Source organism: Lemur catta, chromosome 18 (assembly GCF_020740605.2).
Source record: "Lemur catta isolate mLemCat1 chromosome 18, mLemCat1.pri, whole genome shotgun sequence".
In the NCBI taxonomy this organism is placed as follows: Eukaryota; Metazoa; Chordata; class Mammalia; order Primates; family Lemuridae; genus Lemur; species Lemur catta.
In genome coordinates this window covers 37,515,941-37,536,299 of record NC_059145.1, presented here as the reverse complement: position 1 = coordinate 37,536,299, position 20,359 = coordinate 37,515,941, and the positions used below count along the sequence as shown (strand labels likewise).

The 20,359-nt window shown below is 48.8% G+C and overlaps 2 protein-coding genes across 6 annotated transcripts in view; both read left to right on the top strand.

Moving 5' to 3' along the window:
- The window catches only part of RAD54L2 (RAD54 like 2), a 73,925-nt gene extending 65,465 nt beyond the window's left edge, over positions 1 to 8,460 (top strand). For all 4 annotated transcript variants that reach the window (XM_045530104.1, XM_045530106.1, XM_045530105.1 and 1 more), the window contains 4 exons: positions 119 to 318; positions 2,046 to 2,135; positions 4,628 to 4,720; positions 6,925 to 8,460. In XM_045530104.1, the coding sequence (XP_045386060.1) occupies positions 119 to 318; positions 2,046 to 2,135; positions 4,628 to 4,720; positions 6,925 to 7,931 (1,390 nt within the window). In that variant the 3' untranslated portion in view covers positions 7,932 to 8,460. The remainder of the gene's footprint in view (positions 1 to 118; positions 319 to 2,045; positions 2,136 to 4,627; positions 4,721 to 6,924) is intronic.
- A 6,745-nt stretch (positions 8,461 to 15,205) lies between these two features.
- TEX264 (testis expressed 264, ER-phagy receptor) overlaps positions 15,206 to 20,359 on the top strand; it is a 30,888-nt gene continuing 25,734 nt past the window's right edge. The window contains exons 1-3 of one of the 2 annotated variants that reach the window (XM_045530102.1): positions 15,206 to 15,294; positions 16,170 to 16,243; positions 18,191 to 18,477. In XM_045530102.1, coding sequence (XP_045386058.1) covers positions 18,220 to 18,477 — 258 coding nt within the window. In that variant the 5' untranslated portion in view covers positions 15,206 to 15,294; positions 16,170 to 16,243; positions 18,191 to 18,219. Of the gene's footprint in view, positions 15,295 to 15,748; positions 16,015 to 16,169; positions 16,244 to 18,190; positions 18,478 to 20,359 lie in introns of those variants that run through there. The other variant, XM_045530103.1, reaches the window with a different exon arrangement.

The window sequence follows — 20,359 nt, the reverse complement described above, 5'->3', positions numbered from 1 at the left end:
TTCTCTGAGCAGCCAGCGAGGGTGTAGAATGGGGCAGAGAGGCTCTGCAGCCTTTGGAGAAAGGTAAGTAAGAGCTGTTCTGTTGAACTCTCTTTGTGCGCTTGTCTTTCTCTCACAGGCAGCCAACTCTGAAGGGTGATGAAAAGCCTGTGGCCAGTGTTCGTCCTGTACAGTCCACCCCCATCCCCATGATGCCCCGGCATGTCCCACTGGGAGGCAGTGTAAGCTCTGCCTCCAGCACAAATCCATCCATGAACTTCCCGATTAACTACTTGCAGCGAGCGGGAGTCCTCGTGCAGAAGGTGGTCACCACAACAGGTGGGACTCCTGGGTTCATTCCAGGACAACTATCACTTTTAAAGTTACTTTGTTCATTCAAAACCTTTGTATTCTAGGCCTTACTACGTTTGGCACTGTAGGTAAAAATAGAGAACACAGTGGTTCTTGATCTTGAGAAATTTGCATTCTAGTGAAATATCTTAAGAACAACAACACAGACCTGGTTTTTTTCAAGTGTTGTAGGTGGGATAGACTCTGAGCACTGCAGGGATTGTGGAAATGTCACTGGAACTTAGGTTTGATCTCATAAGTTCTTACAGAGGTATGAATGTGCTCAGCCTTGCCTGATTGTAGAGTCAGCTGGGTATAAAGGACAGCCATCAACCTCCCTACATAATTAGACCTGAATTGCTGCTTGCTTCTTTGTGAGTTTGATATGGGTTGAGCATGGTGGGCCAGTGACCACTGGTGGGCAGCCCATCTACCCCTGGGGTTGGTTCTGTGATTCAGGGTGATTAGGAAGGAAAGCCTTTCATGATTCTGTTTTTTTTTTATCTTGTTATTTAGAAATATTCATGATATATAAATTTTAATGAAAATGTCTTAATTGATTTTTCTAAGAATGAAAATAATACATGTCTATTTTAAAAAATTTGAAATGAATGAAAAGAAAAAGCCCCTTGTAATCTATGAAAATACTCTTCTTGATTCTTGAAAATGCTGTTCTTGGCTGGGCATGGTGGCTTACGCCTGTAATCCTGAGGCGGGAGGATCACTTGAGGCCAGGAGTTCAAGTCCAGCCTGGGCAACATAGCGAGACCCCATCTCCGCCCAAAAATTTAAAAATTAGCTGAGCATAATGGCATGTGCCTGTAGTCTTAGCTATTCAGGAGGCTGAGATAGGAGGATCACTTGAGCCCTGAGGAGTTTTAGGCTACAGTGAGCTATGATTGTGCCAGTGCATACCAGTCTGGGTGTCTCTTAAGAAAAAAAGGATAAAGAAAATACTCTTCTCCGGCTGTGGGGTAATACCAGCAAGGAAAACCTTGAGGCCACTTTTGGGGCCCATAGTGATGTGGACCAGATATGTGCAAATAGTTTAGAGAAGAGGAGGAAAAAACATAGAAATAACCATTTGGACTAAAACTTTTTCCAAACCCAAAACTATGTATTTCTAATTTTTTTTTTTTTTTTTTTTTTTTTGAGACTGAGTCTCGCTCTGTTGCCCGGGCTAGAGTGAGTGCCATGGTGTTAGCCTAGCTCACAGCAACCTCAAACTCCTGGGCTCAAGTGATCCTCCTGCCTCAGCCTCCCCAGTAGCTGGGACTACAGGCATGTGCCACCATGCCCGGCTAATTTTTTTGCCAGATAATTTCTTTCTATTTTTAGTAGAGACAGAGTCTCGCTCTTGTTCAGGCTGGTCTCAAACTCCTGACCTCCAGCGATCCACCCGCCTCGGCCTCCCCCAGAGTGCTAGGATTACAGGTGTGAGCCACCCGAGCCTGGCCAATGTATTTCTAGTTAAATCAAAGGAAATTGAAAGATGATCTGATTTCTAAAAAGATTCTGGTGTTCATAGTATTCTTTGTTTAATCAGTTGTGAAAGGTCCTGCTTGCTTCACTTTCCTTGGTTCTAGATCTCTATTCCACTGAGAGGCTTTAGAGAAGCCAGTGAGGAATTGGGGTGGACATGGGACTTTGCATTTTCTTTCCCTGCTTCAGTCAGGTCCTGTATAATCTAAATTTGAGATCTATATTTTCCCTAGATATTGTTATCCCTGGACTCAACAGCTCCACAGATGTACAGGCAAGAATTAATGCTGGTGAGAGCATCCACATCATCCGTGGGACAAAAGGTGAGAGCCTGACCAAGGAACCCATCCCCTGCCTTTTGGTTGACAGTGCTGGGCTGGGAAGCAGAATAGATACATATGGCTTGAGCTAGAGGGGGCATAGGAATGATCCCATAAGAATGTTACATTTGGGGGAAGAATGAGAAAATGGCATTTCTAGGAGCTTAGCAGAGTTGAATTGAGCCCAAAGGATATCAGTCAATGGCTTAAAAGGAGGGAATTAGGATTCCTACATTTCTGTATCTTGCCATCATTTTTATGGAGAATTTTGAGATGGGGATAGTAGATAAAGGGAGACCAAAATTGGGGGGAAAGAGCTATGGAATGAGTTAAAAGCCAGCATATATGTTATTGTGTCATCTTTACCTACTTGCTTGGAACAGGGTGAGGATCCCTGGCTAGGAAATGTATTGTGTGGGTAAATTAGTACACAAGGGTTACATGATAAAATTTTTCAATGTGGTAATTTAAAAAGTCCACATGTGCCTCTGACCCCCTTACAGAGAGAGATGAATTGCTGGAATAAAAAATTGGGGCTAGGCCGGGCGCGGTGGCTCACACCTGTAATCCTAGCACTCTGAGAGGCCGAGGCGGGTGGATTGCTAGAGGTCAGGAGTTTGAGACCAGCCTGAGCAACAGCGAGACCCCATCTCTACTAAAAATAGAAAGAAATTATCTGGCCAACTAAAATATATATAGAAAAAATTTAGCCGGGCATGGTGGCGCATGCCTGTAGTCCCAGCTACTTGGGAGGCTGAGGCAGTAGGATCGCTTAAGCCCAGGAGTTTGAGGTTGCTGTGAGCTAGGCTGATGCTAGGGCACTCACTCTAGCCCGGGCAACAAAGTGACACTCTGTCTCAAAAAAAAAAAAAAAAAAAAAAAAAATTGGGGCTAAATAGTGTTGACATACTGTTTTTCATGTTAACTTTTAACTAAGCCTCATAAGAACCTGTGTGAGGTTCCTTTGAGGCCTCACAAAATCTCAGCGAGGAGATTTTGCCTTAGCCTCTGTTGGGTTAGAGTACCTTTAGGGTCAGGGAGAAAGTGTTATGAAATACATGGACACATAAAGAAGACTGTACCCAGCTCCGTTGCTGGCTTCTTCCTAGCCTAGAATCTAGCCCCTTTTACTGGGCTCTTCCTATCCTAGAGCAGGGTCAGCAAACTACGACCCATGAGCCAGATCTAGCCTGCTGCCTGTTATAGTAGCTGCAAGTTAAGAATGGGTTTTACATTCTCAGTTGGTTGAAAAAGAAAAAAAAGAATAATATTTTGTAACATGTGAGAATTGTATGTCCATAATAAAGATTTATTGGAGTACAGCCATGCCTAGCTGTTTCGGTGTCCATAAAGATTTATTGGAACACCGCCATGCCTAGTTATTTTTCATGTTATAGCAGCAGAGTTGAGGAGTTGCAGCCTTATAAGCCTTATGGCTTATAAAGCCAAAAATATTTTCTATCTGGTTCCTTAAAAAAAAAATTGCCAACTCCTGCCTAGAGGCAGCCCCGATATTCCAGGAGATTGAGCAAAGAAAAGATAGATTAGTGCCTTGTAGGAACAGAAAGCAGGTCTTTCTTGAATTATTCCTGCCAGGAGAGAGAGGATATTGAGCCAATAAGGCTCCTTCCTCTCAGATCAAGAGGAGGACCTGGCCAGAGTACCTGGATACATAGGGTGCCAGCTTATTCTCTTTGACAGACCCTATTTGTTTTCTTCTTTGCATTTAAACCTTCCTGATATTTTCTGGTGTAATTATCTCTCCCCTTCTATAGACAGGTTAAGCTCCATTAGACAGGGTCTTTTTCTGTCTTGTGTACACCATTGTTGAGAACAGTGCCTGGCCTACATGACGAGTGCGTTGCACACCCTCTGGGGAATGGTCATGCTTGAAGGTGCAGACCCGGGGAGGTGGGAGTGGGAGGGGATGGAGGTATGACTATATGATGAGTGCCAGGCGCACTGTCTGGAGAATGAGAACGGACGCGCCTGGGACTCTGACTCGGGGGGATGGGCGGGACATGGACAATGTATATGACCTGAACTTATGTACCCCCATGATGAGCTGAAATTAATAAATAAATAAATAAATAAATAAATGAAAGAGAGGGAGAGAGAGAGGGAGAGAGAGAGGGAGGGAGGGAGGGAGGAAGGAAGGAAGGAAGGAAGGAAGGAAGGAAGGAAGGAAGGAAGGAAGGAAGGAAGGAAGGAAGGAAGGAAGGAGGGAGGGAGGGAGGGAGGGAGGGAGGGAAGGAAGGAGGGAAGGAGCAGTGCCTGGTACCTGGTAGTCATGTAATCAATGTTTGTGGAGTAAATAAATAATTATGGGTCCATAGCTCAGTCATCCTATTCCTAATTTCAGGGTTCTTGAGAGACTGTATGAGACCTAATTTTATAGCTATTTCCAAGCCCATGGTGCCTAGGTCTGGAGTTTCCCAGGGTTGGCTATACTTCTGCTGACTGCTTCTAATAGTCTTCCTCATACCTGTTCTTAGGGACGTACATTCGTACTAGTGATGGGCGGATCTTTGCTGTCCGGGCAACTGGCAAACCAAAGGCCCCTGAAGATGGTCGGATGGCTGCCTCAGGTGTGGTGGTTTATACTTTCCATTGACCTACACAACATTGGTTTGGTTTGGTTTGTAATTAACTTATTTTTTGAATAGATAATATGTACATGTTTCACAATTCAAAAAGTAAAACAAAAGGGGTAAAGTGAAAAATATGTTTTTCTCTCCCCATGTCCCCAGCCATCCACTGTTCCTCCCTGGAGGTACTACTCTCATGTGTTTTTTCAGAGATATTCTATACGTGTTACAGGGTTGTGTGAGTGTATGTATAAAAATATATGTATATAAATAATATATGTATATAAATTTTCTTTGTATTTTTAAAACAAATGCTAATATACTATAATATACTATTTACTCCTTTTTTCACTTACCAATATTAGCTCATTCCTTATCATGCCTTCTAGATATGCCTCATTGAAGGTTTGCATAGGATAGGGCATAACACAATGTATTACCCAGTTTCCTGTCAATATACATTTAGATGATGTCACTCTACCAGTGCTGACACTGCTTTTTCATAGTTGTGTGGGTATATCTATAGGATACATTCCTAGATGTGGGATTGCCAGGTCAAAGGCTATATATGTGGCACATTAACAATGTTAGGAACTCTTGCCAAGTTCTTCTCCTCAGTGGGAGTGGTTCTCATTTCTGCTCCCACCACTGAGATATGAGAGCTAGACTGCTCTTGTTCCCAGCTATGTATTGTGGAAATTTTAAATTTTCATACATACGAGTTGGAAGAACAGTACTCTTATACCCTGTACCTAGATCCAATGATTGTTATTTTTCATAAACCTTCTGTCTCCCCTTCTCTTTCTATTACTTGAGTCATTTGTAAGTTGAAGACATCATGTCATTTTATCCCTAAATACTTGAACATGCATTTTAAGAATAAGGACATTCTCTTCCTTATTCTCACCATTATTATGCTAAAAAAAAAAACGTTAACAACAATTTCATAATATTACCTAGTATTCAGGCCATATTCAGATTTCCCAGTTGTTCCAGTTGTCTTTCATAACTATGAATTTTGTTTTTATTTACTTTTCTTTTATTTACTTTTATTTTGTTTTGTTTATTTTTATTTTATTTATTTTTATTTTATTTACTTTTATTTTACTATTTTATTTTATTTTAGTTATGTTATGTTATGTTTTATGTTATGTTATTTTGCAACAGGGTCTCATTCTGTTACCCAGGCTGGATGTAGTGCAGTGGCATGATCATAGCTCACTGTAACCTCGAACTCCTGGGCTCAGCTGTTCCTCCTGCCTCAGCCTCCCAAATAGTTGAGACTACAGGCTTATGCTGCTACGCCTAGTTAATTTTTTTTTTTTTTGGTGGAAACAGGGTCTGGCTGTGTTGCCCAGGCTGATCTCGAACTCCTGGCCTCAAGCAAACCTCCTGCCTCTGCCTCCCAAAGTGTTGGGGATTACAGGCATGAGCCACTGTGCTCAGCCTGTTTTGTTTTTAAACCAGGATGAACTGCTTTTTACCTTCATTTTCCTCTTTTTCCACCCTGATCACTGTCTCTTACCCTCAGACAAAGTCTGACTTGTTTTAAGATTGATCTTTTAGTGTGTCATATCCATTATCTCATAGAACTCACCTTGGTTTTTTTGTTTGTTTGTTTGTTTGTTTGTTTGTTTTGAGACAGAGTCTCGCTCTGTTGCCCGGGCTAGAGTGCCATGGTGTCAGCCTAGCTCACAGCAACCTCAAACTCCTGGGCTTAAAGCAATCCTTCTGCCTCAGCCTCCAGAGTAGCTGGGACTACAGGCATGTGCTACCATGCCTGGCTAATTTTTTTTCTATATATATTTTTAGCTGTCCAAATCATTTCTTTCTATTTTTAGTAGAGACAGGGTCTCGTTCTTGCTCAGGCTGGTCTCAAACTCCTGACCTCAAGCGATCCTCCCACCTCGGCCTCCCAGAGTGCTAGGATTACAGGCGTGAGCCACCTCGCCTGGACAGAATTCACCTTGGTAGAGGTAGAATCACCTGGGGTGTGGAAGAGTCACATGCCTTGTCATAGATTTGTTTGGGGGATGAAAGAATTTCTTTGTGACTGGGAAAGGTTGACTGGGTGATGTTTAGACATCGAACTATTAGACTTTTGGGGACTACAGGACAGGATTTTTTTTAAATGGAATTTTCCCCTCTACCCTTATTCTCTCCCTGGCCATTCTGGTACTCAGTTACCTACATTTTGTCCCCAGGTTCCCAGGGGCCTTCTCGTGAGTCCACAAGCAACGGCAGACACAGTGCCTCATCACCCAAAGCCCCTGACCCTGAGGGGCTGGCCAGGCCCGTCTCTCCTGACAGCCCAGAGATCATCAGTGAGCTCCAGCAGTATGCAGATGTGGCTGCTGCCCGGGAATCCCGTCAGAGCTCCCCAAGCACCAATGCCGTTCTGCCTGGCCCCCCGGCCCAACTTGTGGACAGCAGTGCTGTTCCTGGGACAGCTCTTGGGACAGCTCTTGGGACTGAGCCTCGACTTGGGGGTCATTGCCTCAATAGTTCCCTCTTGGTGACTGGCCCGCCCTGTGGTGATAGGCACCCAGTGCTGGACTTAAGGGGCCACAAGCGAAAGTTGGCCACACCGCCTGCTGCCCAGGAGTCAGCCCGCCGGCGGTCAAGGAAGGGCCATCTGCCCGTCCCCGTGCAGCCGTATGAACACGGGTATCCAGTCTCTAGCGGGTTTGCCATGCCACCCGTCTCCTTAAATCATAACCTCACCCCCCCCTTCACCTCCCAGGCTGGGGAGAACTCCCTGTTTATGGGCAGTACCCCCTCCTACTACCAGCTGTCCAATTTGCTGGCAGATGCCCGCCTGGTGTTTCCAGTGACTACTGACCCTCTGGTGCCAGCAGGCCCCGTCAGTTCCTCTTCCACGGCTACCTCAGTCACTGCCAGCAATCCCTCCTTCATGCTCAACCCCTCTGTGCCAGGGATACTACCCAGCTATTCACTCCCATTCTCACAGCCACTCCTGTCCGAGCCGAGGATGTTTGCGCCTTTTCCTTCCCCTGTCTTGTCCAGCAATCTTTCTCGGGGCATGTCTATCTACCCAGGCTACATGTCCCCACATGCAGGCTACCAAGCTGGTGGCCTCCTGCGGTCCCAGGTGCCTCCATTTGACTCTCATGAGGTTGCCGAGGTGGGGTTCAGCTCCAATGAGGATGAAGATAAGGATGATGATGTGATAGAGGTCACTGGGAAATAGCTGGGGAGCCCCCTCCCCCACATCACGTGGGGGGCCCAGCAGGTTGTCCGCCAAGCTGGAAGGCAGTGATTTGGGCTTTCTGAGAATAGGGCACTTGGCAGGAGGGAAAAGGAAGAGTACAAAGAAGAGTGGTTGGCCACAGTGGCAGGGCTCTGTTGCTGTTGAACAAAAAGGCAAAAAAAAAAAAAAAAAAAAAGTCCAACAGAGCAGCAATAGTGGGAAATCAGGGACCCAAAACAGGGATGGAGGGGCAGGGCAGCTGCCTCTCTTCCTTCCTGCCTTGCTTATGCTGTCTGCTTGCTTGCTTGCCCATCCGAGTGTAGAAATTCACATCCCATTTCTGTCTTTGGGAACATTCTCTCCCAAGAGAGCTGCCTTACTGGGTGACTTAGCTTGGCCTGGGGAGGGGTGGGAAGGGAGGTAGGGTGAGTGAGAGATGGAGGGTGGGCAGGGGGAGCAGACTGAGATTCCATGTGAAGTGGGGTCTTTTTAGGGGGTGGGAAGGAAACAGACCAGGTATGTGTGTTTGTGAGTGTGTGTGTGTATGTTTATGTGTGTATGTATATGTATGTAACAGAGCAGGGGTGAAGGTGGGAGGGGAGGGGAGGGAGGGAAGAACTAAGGGGGAAATTGAAAAATGAATTTACCTTTTTAAACATGGAAATCAGAGTGTAGTGGTTCATGGCAACTATTAGTGTGAACATCAGGGTGAGCCCAGGAAGAGAGCCATGGAAATCACAAGTTTCCTTCTAGTTGGGTGAAGAGAAGGCCCAGCTAACTCAAGTCCCTGGTTTTTAGAGGCACATTTGTTTTTAGAATTTGGGGGAAATCATGAGAGAAAATGGGCATTACCAACCTCTGTCTCTTACCCCAATGGCTGTCTCTAAGCAGATCTCCCATTCCAGGGTGGGAGTTGTCTGTGTGCAGAGGCTGGGAGAGAGAAGCACTGCAGTGTGTGAGTGGGAGCTCATGGAGTTGTGGCTGGAAAAGACATTTCACCAGGATGGAACTGAGCCCCCAGCTGCCCCATCCTGGTAGTCTTTGCTGTTCCTTTTCTTCCCTGTTGGAGAGCTCCGTGTTAATTTATTTCTATGGGCAATTATTTATTATCTGGACTTTCCATGTGTCTTGTTTTGTTTTGAGGGGGAGGGGATGTTAGGAGATAGAAAGGGACATTTTAAGATATCCTGGTCCCCATAGTTACTGGTAAAAAAAAAAAAAAAAAAAAAAAATCCTGCGTAGATGGTACATTGACCAGGGAAAGAGAGTTAGGCTTGACTGAGGTTTAAACAACTAACTTTTTGAGAGACGGCCTCTCAGGAAGATCAGGGTAGTTAGTGGGGAGTGAGATTCATTCCACAGAGATTGAAACTTGGGATCATGGAGTTTGCTATTGGGAAGTAAGGGGCCCCAAATTTAGAGCTGTGTCCTCCTGGGATGACCTTAGAAGCTGGCTCTCTATGCTGATTAGTGAAGCTATGGATAGGCAGCTGCTGGGTTGAGGGAATGGACTCTTGATTTTTTGTTAGGAAATGTCTTGGCTTTCCCAGCCTATCAGGTGATCAGTGTGGGCCTGTGTCAGCTGCCTCCATCTTTTTCAAAGGAGCATGGAGGAGCTATTCCTCTGTAGGAGCCTTAAGGCTGGCTTTTGTCTTAAAAGAACACATCAGTCATTCTGGGTCTCCCCTTTCTTGTTGCCAGTGCCAGAGAAAGGGCATCTAGTCCTTAAGCATAAACATTGGCAATCTTCCTATTGGCATGTCCTGCCCCCTCCCCCTGAGACTTTGCCAGTCGGTTCTTTATGATGAACAAATCTTGTCTGGCCTTAGAGCTTTACCACCTACCCATGGCTCCCTCCTGGCTGGGCAGCTGCTGCACCTGTCTCTTCCCAGCCCCAGAGGCAGCTTAGTCAAGTCATCCCAGTAGTAGCTCCTATAGCTCTTCTGACTAGCCCAGCCCATTTCCACTGTTGGAGGGCTTTTGTAGACTCTGGGGTATCATCCCCAGAGAAGAGACAAGGAGCTGTGTGATGGGGTGTGTGTGTGTACATGTGTGTTTCTGTGTTGTCCAGTAACACCAAAAGTGGAACTTAAGGAGCTTTCTTTCTCTGTTTTCATAAGCATCCTGCCAGACACTTAACTCTTCTACTCATAGAAGCCTTAGATCTACAATTTAGCTATGCAAATTATTTTAGTAATTTAAAAATAGCATTTCCAACCAGTACTTTCTCTTTCAGATGCATCCCAAGAATGGATGGTGGAGGGACTCAGTTGGAGTGGGCCCTTAGGCTGAGGCTGGTGCAGTAGGAGGGAGCTAGTCTGGATCTCCAATCTGCAGAACACACTCAGAACCTGGGTTTTACTGATGCCTCTCAGGCCCTGGAGCTGGGATCCCAGAGGTGTGTGTGTGTGCACGTGTGTTGGAGGAAACAGAGATATTTCTGTGTTCATTTCTAGGAAATCACTGTAGCAGGCTCTGAGAATCCAGAAACCATCCCAGCAGGGAACTGAAACCAGTCACTGGAGAGATGGGCTTTTGAAGTAAATGGGTATTCTGAGAGGCAGCACATGCCTACTCTGTACCCTTAGTGGTTCCAGGGCTGGGTCTTGCTTCAACTCAGCATAGGCCATAATTCTGGGAGGCCAACCTGAGTAGAGAAGGCTTTCTCTGATGTGTGCAGCTTCTATTGTGTAGAGGGGTGGGGGTGGGAACATGGGAAATTGGAATGCTACCAGTTTCATGGTTTTTGCCCTTTTTTTTTTTTTTAAGTGAACCTGAAAATACTTTGTGACTTTTCTGCTGTCTCTTTGTGTGTTGGCAGGCAAGTGTGCATGCACACCAAACAGGAGCATGTGTGTGAGGGAAGCAGGAAATGTCTCAGAGCCTAGGAACCATGTTTTACAGTTTCTTTGATCAGGAACACTTAGTGAACCAGGCCCAAGTGGGGGAGGGCTGATGATAAGAGGCTGGGAAGATCAGGCCTAGGCATTTTCTGTCACTATTGTCTTCCACAGAATGTTTTCAAGGGCTTCTCAAGCCCCATCCATCTGGTTTAGCCTAAGTTCTCAGCCTGGGAAACACAGTACTACTTAGTGATTCAGGATTACCATTTGTAGTGATTCTTGATTTCCTTTACTTAATTTCTTTGTAGATAAAAATTGAACAGGGACAAAATAGCTATTTAAGAAAGGAAATAAGTGAACCATGTTGGGTCCGATCATTTTCTTCAGATTGGATTACCTGCAGAGTCCTCACTTCTTTGAGTTGTGCTTCTTAAGCATGTGTTTCATCATCTCCTGACTTAAGGATAACTCTATCTGATTCTTAGGAACTCTCTTCCCTAGGAATTAGTGTGTGGAGTCCCTTTATACTTGCGATTCACAACTAAATATGACATTTCCCACTCCAGGAGTATGAAGCAAAGAGCTGGGATAGTTTGCTGATTGGTTGAAACACTTAACCAAACTTCAACAGTCTGGGTAAGACTGTCACTCCCAAAGCTGTCAGCAGAGAAAGGCCCTCTGTATCAGTGTATTCAAAACTGGCATTGCTCTGGAATTGAGTCCTCATCCCATGGGGAAGGTCTTCTGGGGGCTTTACATTCCTTGTTACTAGTGTTCCTGGATACCTCTTTCACTTCCCACTTCCTTTTGATTTCTCAGAAGACCAGTCTCTCTTCTGAGCCACTGCCTTCTGTATACCCAGGTAAGAGCTAAGTGACTCTTCCCCCACCAAAACTCCTGAGAGAAGTTGTCCTTTCCCCCATAGGACCCCCAGGAGGCTCTCTGTCCCTCTGCTGACTGTTCCCAGGAAATCAGCACCTCAAGGCCTGAGAATGCTGCACTCTCCACTGATCACCTTCAAACTCCGTTCCCCTCCTACTGACTCTTTTGCCTTGTGTATTCTGCTGTGACCCCTTAATGTCTATTCTGTGCTACTAGCTGGCCTTTCATGAGACCCAAGTCTTACAACGATGAACTTCCTGAGCAGGCATTGTTCAACTTTGTTCTTCAGGGACCTGAGTCTGCACCTTTCCCCTCTTGCAGGTCTATTTGATATCGTAATCTAGTGCATTGGGGAAGGTTAGCCTGGCAAGCTGCAAAGTCTGTACTACAGAGGGCTGGGGGAGGTTTGGGTACTCTCTGCTACCACTACTGGGATGATATTCAGAAGAGAGGGGACCTCATACTGTGACCTGACCCAGGACCCTCCCTGGAAGAGAGCTCAGCCCAGCTGTGTGTGTGTGTGAGTGAGAGAGTGTACCTGTGTGTAAAAATGACTGTTATCTGGTTGTGTTACTCAGGGTGGGCTGGGGACTCACCAGAAGAATCCCCTCCAGCCTGCCCAAGACTGGTTTTTTCCTTGTACCCTCTTCAGAGAGGTCAGGGGAAGAGGGTCCAGGTGGGTTGAGGGGGTCGCAATGGATAACCACTAAGGCCACACTGCTGCCAGGAAGAGTAGGGGGAGATGAGGTGGGCATTTGGCTTTGGTTTTCCGTCTTCTTTCCTCAGGACGCCCTGAGGCCTGGGACCTGCGCCTGGCTTTGAGGAGCATCTGTAGCTGGGTGATCCCACTGCTGGTGTGACCATGGGCTTCCCTCCTCTCTCAGCAGGGCAGGCACTCCTGCCCCAGAGACTGGGCAACTGGCCGTTTCTATGACGTATTTATTTTTACTTGTGTTTCATGTCACTTTTTTAAAAAAGCAAACAGAACAATTGTAAGTCAGTATAACTGCCTATCAGTTTTCTTTATTTCTTTTTGTAAAATAAAATTTAAACTCAAGAAGGCAATGTTGTTTGATCAAGGAATGGTCTGGATAGCTGTGTGGCTGGGGAGTGGTGAAAGGACTAGAACTTAGAGCATAGTGGGCACTGGGATAGCACTTGGGTGAGACAGGCGGCAACAGAAGGAAGACTGCTGACAGGCTTTTTCTGCTTTTGCTCACCTGAAGAGGGCTGCATTTCCAGGCTCTAGGGGACACAGCAAAGCTAACTTAGAGTGGGTTGAAGCTAGTTGGTCCTTAGCCATGGCAAGTCCTGCAGAGGCAGCCGTGACTAGACTGTGAGTGGCTGGGATTGGATATAGCACCAGTACCTTCAGAGGGTGGGAAATGATGTGTCTGTGAGTGGCCGGTGGCAGTGCTTGCAGAGTATTCTTACACTGTATTTGTGTCCTCTAATTGTCATCTGAGTTAGGGGATCTAGCCACTGGCTCACAGAGAGCTAACCAGGGCTTTGGAGTGTGAAGGGATGGGGAAAGGAGGGCACAGTCCAATTCGGCTCCCCAAATTTAATTTCTTTAATGGGAGGAGCCCTGGGGAAACATTCTCTGGAAATTTGCAAAGGGAGAATTAAAAAGCCTCTATGGGGATTCCTTGAACAGAGGAAAGCAGGAGGAGACAAAGGCCGAGTCTGGACTCCTGGTAGGAGAATAGGTGCTTTTGAGAGAACTGGGAGTGGACTGTGGGTGGGGCAGATGACTGCTGGGTGAGCAGATCTCAGATCTGTTACAATGGGGATGGGGGGAGGGTGAAGAAAGTTCTTTGCAAAGGGGGCTGCTGCCTTATGGTGGCCAGCTGAGGCCTTGCAGGGATCCTGCCAAGGGTGGTGCTTGCAATGTTGGAAGCAGCCTGAGATGAAGCCTGACAGGCTAATGGTCTGCAGCCCCAGTCCCAGTCTCCAGCAGTCTCTCCTTTCACAATAGAGGTGTGGAGGGTCCTAAGGCACACTCTGAACTCTGACGTGGGGCGTTGGAGTTCCCCAACTAGACTAAAGGAAGTGAGCCAAGAGGACAAGATGAGGAATGGGCAACTCTAGACAACGGTTTCCTGGGAGAAGCTCATTAGCTTCTGAGAAGCAGAATTGACCAGGGGTTGTCTGTCTCTGAGCCGGTGCCATAGCCCCTCCTTGTGTCATAGGAAATGCTTCCAACTGTGTGGCCCACCTGCCTGGGGCACCTGAGGGCTTGGTTATGTGCCTGACATTCATAGGTAAAACAACTGCCACCACATGTGACCTGCGCTGGCCCATCCCTGAATGCCTGTGGAGCCTGCTCCCTACTCTGCCAATCTGCCTGGAGGGCTGGGACAGGACTGGCCTTGTGGATGAGGTTCAATCTTCTCTGCCCGTGGAAGGAAGAATGTGAAGCAGAGGGAAAGGAAGCCACGATTACCATGGCCTCTGTGTGCCCAGCCTGCCCTTTGTCTCTTTGCAGTAGTTGGATCCACAAGATGTACCAACCGTAGCTGCTGACTTTTTTCACCACCACCTTCCTGGTGTCCCCATCAGAACGATCCCCCTCCCAAACACTAGTCCTTGTCAGGAGCACCAAGATACCTCTCTGACCGGCCTGTCTTGTAGCTGAGTTTATGAGCATAGTTGTCACCTTTCCCACCTCCTCCACCAGAGTCTGGGACTCTCAGAGGGCAGTTTTATCTTTGAACCCCTAGCAGAGTGCTTTACAGTTTGCAGGTCCTCAGAAATATGAGCTGAAGATGGGACCGATCATCAAAGACCTTACTCTTGACCTGGGAGTTACCTGCTTATTGCTAAACCGGAAGGGTAGACCAGCCTTCCCCAGCCACAGCCAGGGCACAGAGGGAGGAGCCTGGGAAGGGTACATTCCCGGAGAACTCAGCTCCAGGAGGGCGGGGCCTTGATTTTTTTGTTCACTCAGCAGTCCCAGTTCCTACAACTGTCCTGGCAGGGAGTGGTACTCACTCGTAAATGTTGGATGATCACCCCTTTGTTCACTGAAGGGGGGTGGTGGGTGGAGGCAGGAAGCGCCGTCCACAGGTAAAATCCACCATCTCCTTCCCTGAATCTAGATGGGGCTTCAACTTCCTCAGCTGTAAAACTGGAGCAAGTGGCCTTGTCTTACTTGGTTCCCAGGTTTGTTGCCAAGCCTCAGTGAGAGGAAATGGCAGGACTAAAGGTGGCACGAATGATACTACTGTGCTGTACCTCCCTAACCTGTGCAAACGCTCCCTTTGGCCGTCTACTGCAGGCCACTGGGCTAACTTCGCCCCAGCGCCTGGGGCCGGGCGGTTACTGGGGGGCTCTGGCTAACCCAGATGCCCTGGGGTGTGGCTAAATCACCGGAAACCGGGTAGTTTGTTGAAGGCGGAAGGTACACGGTGGGTCCGGTCCCAGTCAGTTCCAGGGGATCCGCGCGCTCCCGTTGCCATGGAGATGGGGCAGGGCAGGCCTCCGCCATGCGAGCCCCGCGCGCACGCGCCCACGGCCACAGCCACGTCCCGCCGCTCGAGGGGGCGGAGCGAGCGTGCGCGTTTGGCGCGCGCAGGCTCTACGACCCGGTCCGAGCCGCCTGCGCGGGTTGGCGTCCGCGGCGGGCGGCTGCTGAGGTGAGGGCTGGGCTAGAGGGGAGGCGTCTCCGCCGGGGCGTGGGCCTGAGACCCTCCCTCCTGTCCGTCCTGGCGCGACCTCAGGGCTCCCTGCTTCCCCTTCCTGGAGCCGCTCTTTGCATCTTGTTTCTCCCACAGTTGGCCCGGGCCGAGACGCGACCTTGGGTCATCCCCTACCACCTGGGCGGCCCGCTGCCTAGGCCGGCGGTGCAGGGCACGCCCCAGGGCTGTGGAGCTGGGGGGGGAACAGAGGCTGGTGTCGCGTGTTAACTCCGCCTCCGTTCCCCAAGGCCGCGCCTCGCAGCCCAGGCTGCAAACTTTAGCGTCCCTAAGTTACAGAGATCCGTGGAGTTCCGTGAGGTTGTGGGCAAAGGGAGAGGGGCTGAGTAAATAGGCGGGGCTCAGTGTGAGGAGGGCCCTCCTCCCCGTGCGGGCCCCTCGCAGTCCCCGTCTTCCCGCTCCCCGCTAGCGCCCAAGTTTTGCCCGCGGCGGGGCCCTTTAAGGACCCAGCCCTTCGCCGCCACGCACGTGAGCGGCGCCAGGAAGCCGCACCCGGCTGGAGGCGTCCTTACCGGGCCTCTGATTGGAGGGGAAACCGAGGCCTGAGAGATGGCACAGCCTGCCCATGGTCGCAGCAGGGACTGTCAGCGTCATGTGTGGTGGCTGGAGCCCTCCAGGAAGAGGGGCCTGAGCAGAGCCCTAGTGAAGAGCCCTGACACTGTGAGGCAGGGTTTGGCTTCTTATTTCCCCAAGGGCTTTGAGATGGGGTGGGGGTGCTTGTAGACACCCTGGAGGGCATTCCCTGAAAAGGGGATAGTCAAGACATGGTACCTGGCTTAATGGTTATTTTGGGCTGGGGTGACTGTTCCTTTCAGCTCTCACCATTGGAGCGCTTGGCCCCTGCCACACTGGATGCCATGAATTGCTAAAAGTGAGCCTGGCTTTTCAGGTGAGCCTCCCCCTCCTTCTCCTTCCTGTTCTCTGGTATATGGGGGAAATTCACATTGCTCCTCCCCCTTCCCCTGCTGACCAAAGCTCTAAGGCCTGTAGATGCATTTTTCCCCCCTTTCTGAGCATTTTGGAAGGTGAGAGAAAGAGAAAAGTGGGGACTAAATTCCCTTGAAGGGACAGGAAGTGTGCAGCTGAGAGGGTAGGTCACTCCCAAGGCAAGTCCTGGCCTAGATGGTGAGAGTTTTCCAGCCAGGCATTCAGAAGTGTCCAATATGAATTAAATGCTTGGGCCTTTCTGGAAGCCAGATACCAGGGAGGAGAGAGAAAGTGGAAATGGGAGCATGGAGTCAGACCACCTGGGTTCCCATTGCCTGTGTTATCCAGGTGGCTCTGTTTAATACCTGAGTGACTTTGGATGAGTCCCTTAACCTCCAACCACATGTATACTGATCCATACCTACCTTGTTGGATTGTTTTGAGGATTAACGAAGTAGTCATGTTTCAGCATTTAGACACTGCCTGGCATATAGTAAGTGCTCCATGGAAGATTTATCATCTTCATTATTATCAAAGAAAACAAGAATGAAACTAGTGAGACAAGATCAGTAGGATAGGGAACACATGCAGAAAAGACAGTGATACTGATGGGGAGGAGCACAGATGGGTGAGAAGACCAGTAGGAGGCACCTCATTGTCCCAACACCAAAAGTTTAAAAATTTACTTCTTTGTGAGGCAAATGCTGTGTGCTCATTGATTCTAGTGACAATTTTTCTGTATAAAAATACCCAGAACCCATAAGGAACAAATAATTCCATAGAGCTAAGTTTTCCACTGGACTGCAGCATTGCCTTTTCAGCTTCAAAACCTTTTCAGTTTTAAATATTAATTTTAAATAGTTGGAGTGGGAATGCTTCCCTAATGGGTTGCATGCTTCCGTTCCTCTTTAAACAGTCTTCTCTAGGCTGTGATTGTTTTTTCCCTGGGCAACTCAGATCAAGCCCTCTATGTAAGAGAGTTAGGCCTCCACCCCAAGCTGCCCAAGAGGCCTAGGTCGTCTGCCTCGAATGGCTCACGTACTGGCCTCTGTGTCATGTTTCTGGGCCGGCTGATATGTAGCTTCTCTGCCTCTTATGGTAACTGTTAATTCTCCCTGTTGTGTGTTTCCACGTCTAGCGACCTTTTCCTCCTACTCCTTGCTGTTTCTAGTCTTCTATGGGGTAGAAAAGTCGGATGAAGCTTGTTAACATTGGTTCAAGTCTGGGAAGCTTACTGCTGGACTTTGTTCTGGCTACTCAGGCTGTTTTGTTCTGGTCTCTTCTGGTTCTGGATGGGTGAGCTTGCTGGATAGCAAGGTCTCTGCAGGCCAGATGTACTTAGCAAAGGAGAGATTTCTGTGAAATTCTCTTCCTGAGGCACATTTTCCTGTGGGTTTTGTTTCTCGTGGTTTTCCTCTTTGTTAGTAAGTGTTTGAATGTTGGTGTTTGCCCATTCTCCCTCTGGCAGTGGTCCATTGGGCTTGGAGAGGCTGGAATGGCAGTGTGGCTCAGCTGTGAGAAGGAAGAGGCAATGTGGAGGAAAAGTAGGCTGGCTGATGTCTGGCCCATCTTGGGGGAGACTGACCAGAGCCAGGAGTATGTGCTGGTTGATTCACTCCTCTGCCCCTCTATGACTCAGTTTCCCCAGGTGTGACCAGGGCTGCCAGCTGACAGAGCTGCTCTGAGAGCTTCTACAACTGTGATTAAGAAATAAAGAGGCTTGTGGCTTCAGTCATCCTTTGTAGCTCCCTTCTAGGTCACTCTGTGTGTAAACACCTCTGGCCCCTCCCCCTCCTGGGTCAGAGTACCCAAGGCAGGGCTGAGGTTGGGCCAGAACTGGTTGGCGGGCAGGTGGGCACATTGGTCAGAGCAGGCTACCAGCCTCCTCTCCCTTCTCTCTCCTTTGCAGCTCCTTGGGGGTGTGGGGGGCCCAGAGCCATGTCGGACCTGCTACTACTGGGCCTGATTGGGGGCCTCACTCTGTTACTGCTGCTGACTCTGCTGGCCTTTGCCGGGTACTCAGGGCTGCTGGCTGGGGTGGCAGTGAGTGCCGGCTCACCCCCCATCCGCAACGTCACTGTGGCCTACAAGTTCCACCTGGGCCCCTATGGCGAGACTGGACGGCTTTTCACCGAGAGCTGCAGCATCTCCCCAAAACTCCGCTCCATCGCTGTCTACTATGACAACCCCCACATGGTAAGGAGCCTCTATGGAGTTCCACCCCATGGATGGACCTGGGCCAGGGCTTGTTGGGGGAGGGGAGATTTGGTTTCTGAGGAAAGGGTAGGAAAATCTTTGGGCTGGCCCTGCAGACCCCTTCTCTGTGAGCTTGAAGCCCCTTCCATGTTTAGCCTGGGCTTTTGCTCCAGGCATCGGTTTGCTGGCTTTCTACTTGGCCAGGCCTGTTTCCTCTTGCTCTTGGCTACTCATGGATTTCTGAATGCAGTGGACCACACCACTGACTCCTTAGCTTCTGCCAGTTCTTTGATCTCCTGTCTCTTCTTGCCGTCCCTCCCTCTTCCATTTCCATTTGGGGCCAGCACTCTAAGGCCAGACCATTGAGATTCTGCCCACTCTGGGTTTACATCTTGTTGTTTCTGTGCTTTTTCCCCCTCAGCTCTCCTGCTGTATATGTAGGCCTTCAAAGGCTAAGAGGGCAGCTCAAGGGACTAGGGTTTGGAATCCGACATGTTCAGCCATTCTGGTGCCCTCTGACCCAGTGACACAGTGTTTCCTTAGACCTCAAGCTTCCTGGTGGGTAGAGGGCCGGGGGTCACATAGAGCTGGATGAGCTGCCCAGAATGTCCAGGGTGCTGGTGTCAGAGACTAACCCCGCATTGCTAACACCCTGTGGGTGTCTGGCTGTAATTACGACATCTGATGAGTCAAAGCTTGCCAATGTAGTCTCCTGCCATGCTATGGGGTGGTGCTGCCCACAGCTGGATAGGCTGACAGCTTTGTCAAGGGTTCTTCAGCCTCTGATACCGAGCCATGCCAAAACAAGCATTTGGAATCCCCAGCTCTGATTTCTTTGCCTGGAGAGCTCAAGTGTATAAGCCTTATAGCCTACCCATTGTCTGCTGACCATACCTCACTTGTTCAACTAAGTGAAACAAGGGTGTGCCGATTCCCTCTCTGTGCCAGGTTCTGCTCCACTCCTGCACTCTGGAAATGAATCAGACCTGGCTTTGCCCTCAGGAAACTCTGTGTGGTTGGCACATCAGCCCCACACAGATGATTTTCCAACAAGGCACTGTGCTCAGTGTCCATTGAACTTTGAGCTGTGGGTTCAAGGAGGGTGCCACAAGTCTGCTGGGGAGGCTCAGAGAGGAGATGGATTTCACCTGGGCCTTCTCGTGTGATTAGAATTTTGCTCCATCAGTAAGGCCTGCAAGAACTGCAAGAGCAGAGCCTGGAAACATGGGGTGACAGAAGTGTGGCCAGTGGACAGGTGGGTTGAGGAAGGGTTTGCTGAGCCAGGTGGTAGGGAGGTATAGCAGGTTGGGAGGATGGGAGGAAGGGTGCGGCACAATTTGCCCTCTTTGTGTGGTTTTTTTTTTGTTTGTTTGTTTTTGTTTTTTTAAGACAGAGCCTCTCTTTGTTGCCTGGGCTAGAGTGCTGTGGTGTCGGGCTAGCTCACAGCAACCTTAAACTCCTGGGCTCAAGCGATCCTCCTGCCTGAGTCTCCTGAGTAGCTGGGACTACAGGCATGTGCCACCATGCCTGGCTAGTCTTTTCTATTTTTAGTTACCTAGCTAATTTCTTCTATTTTTAGTAGAGATGGGGTCTCGCTCTTGCTCAGGCTGGTTTCGAACACCTGAGTTCAAGGAATCCTCCTGCCTCGGCCTCCCAGCGTGCTAAGATTATAGGCGTGAGCCACTGCGTGGGCTTCCCCTCTTTGTTTTAGGAAGCTAACTGAAGAGCGGGTGGAGGAGGGAAGGAGATGAGGAAGGAAGGCCATTGAAGAGATTGGGCTGGGTCCAGCCAGGTGAGCGGTGATATCGGCTGGTTGAGGCATGATTAGACATTGTCTGAGGTTTTGTAGTCACATGACTGGCAGATGGCACTAACTGAAGTT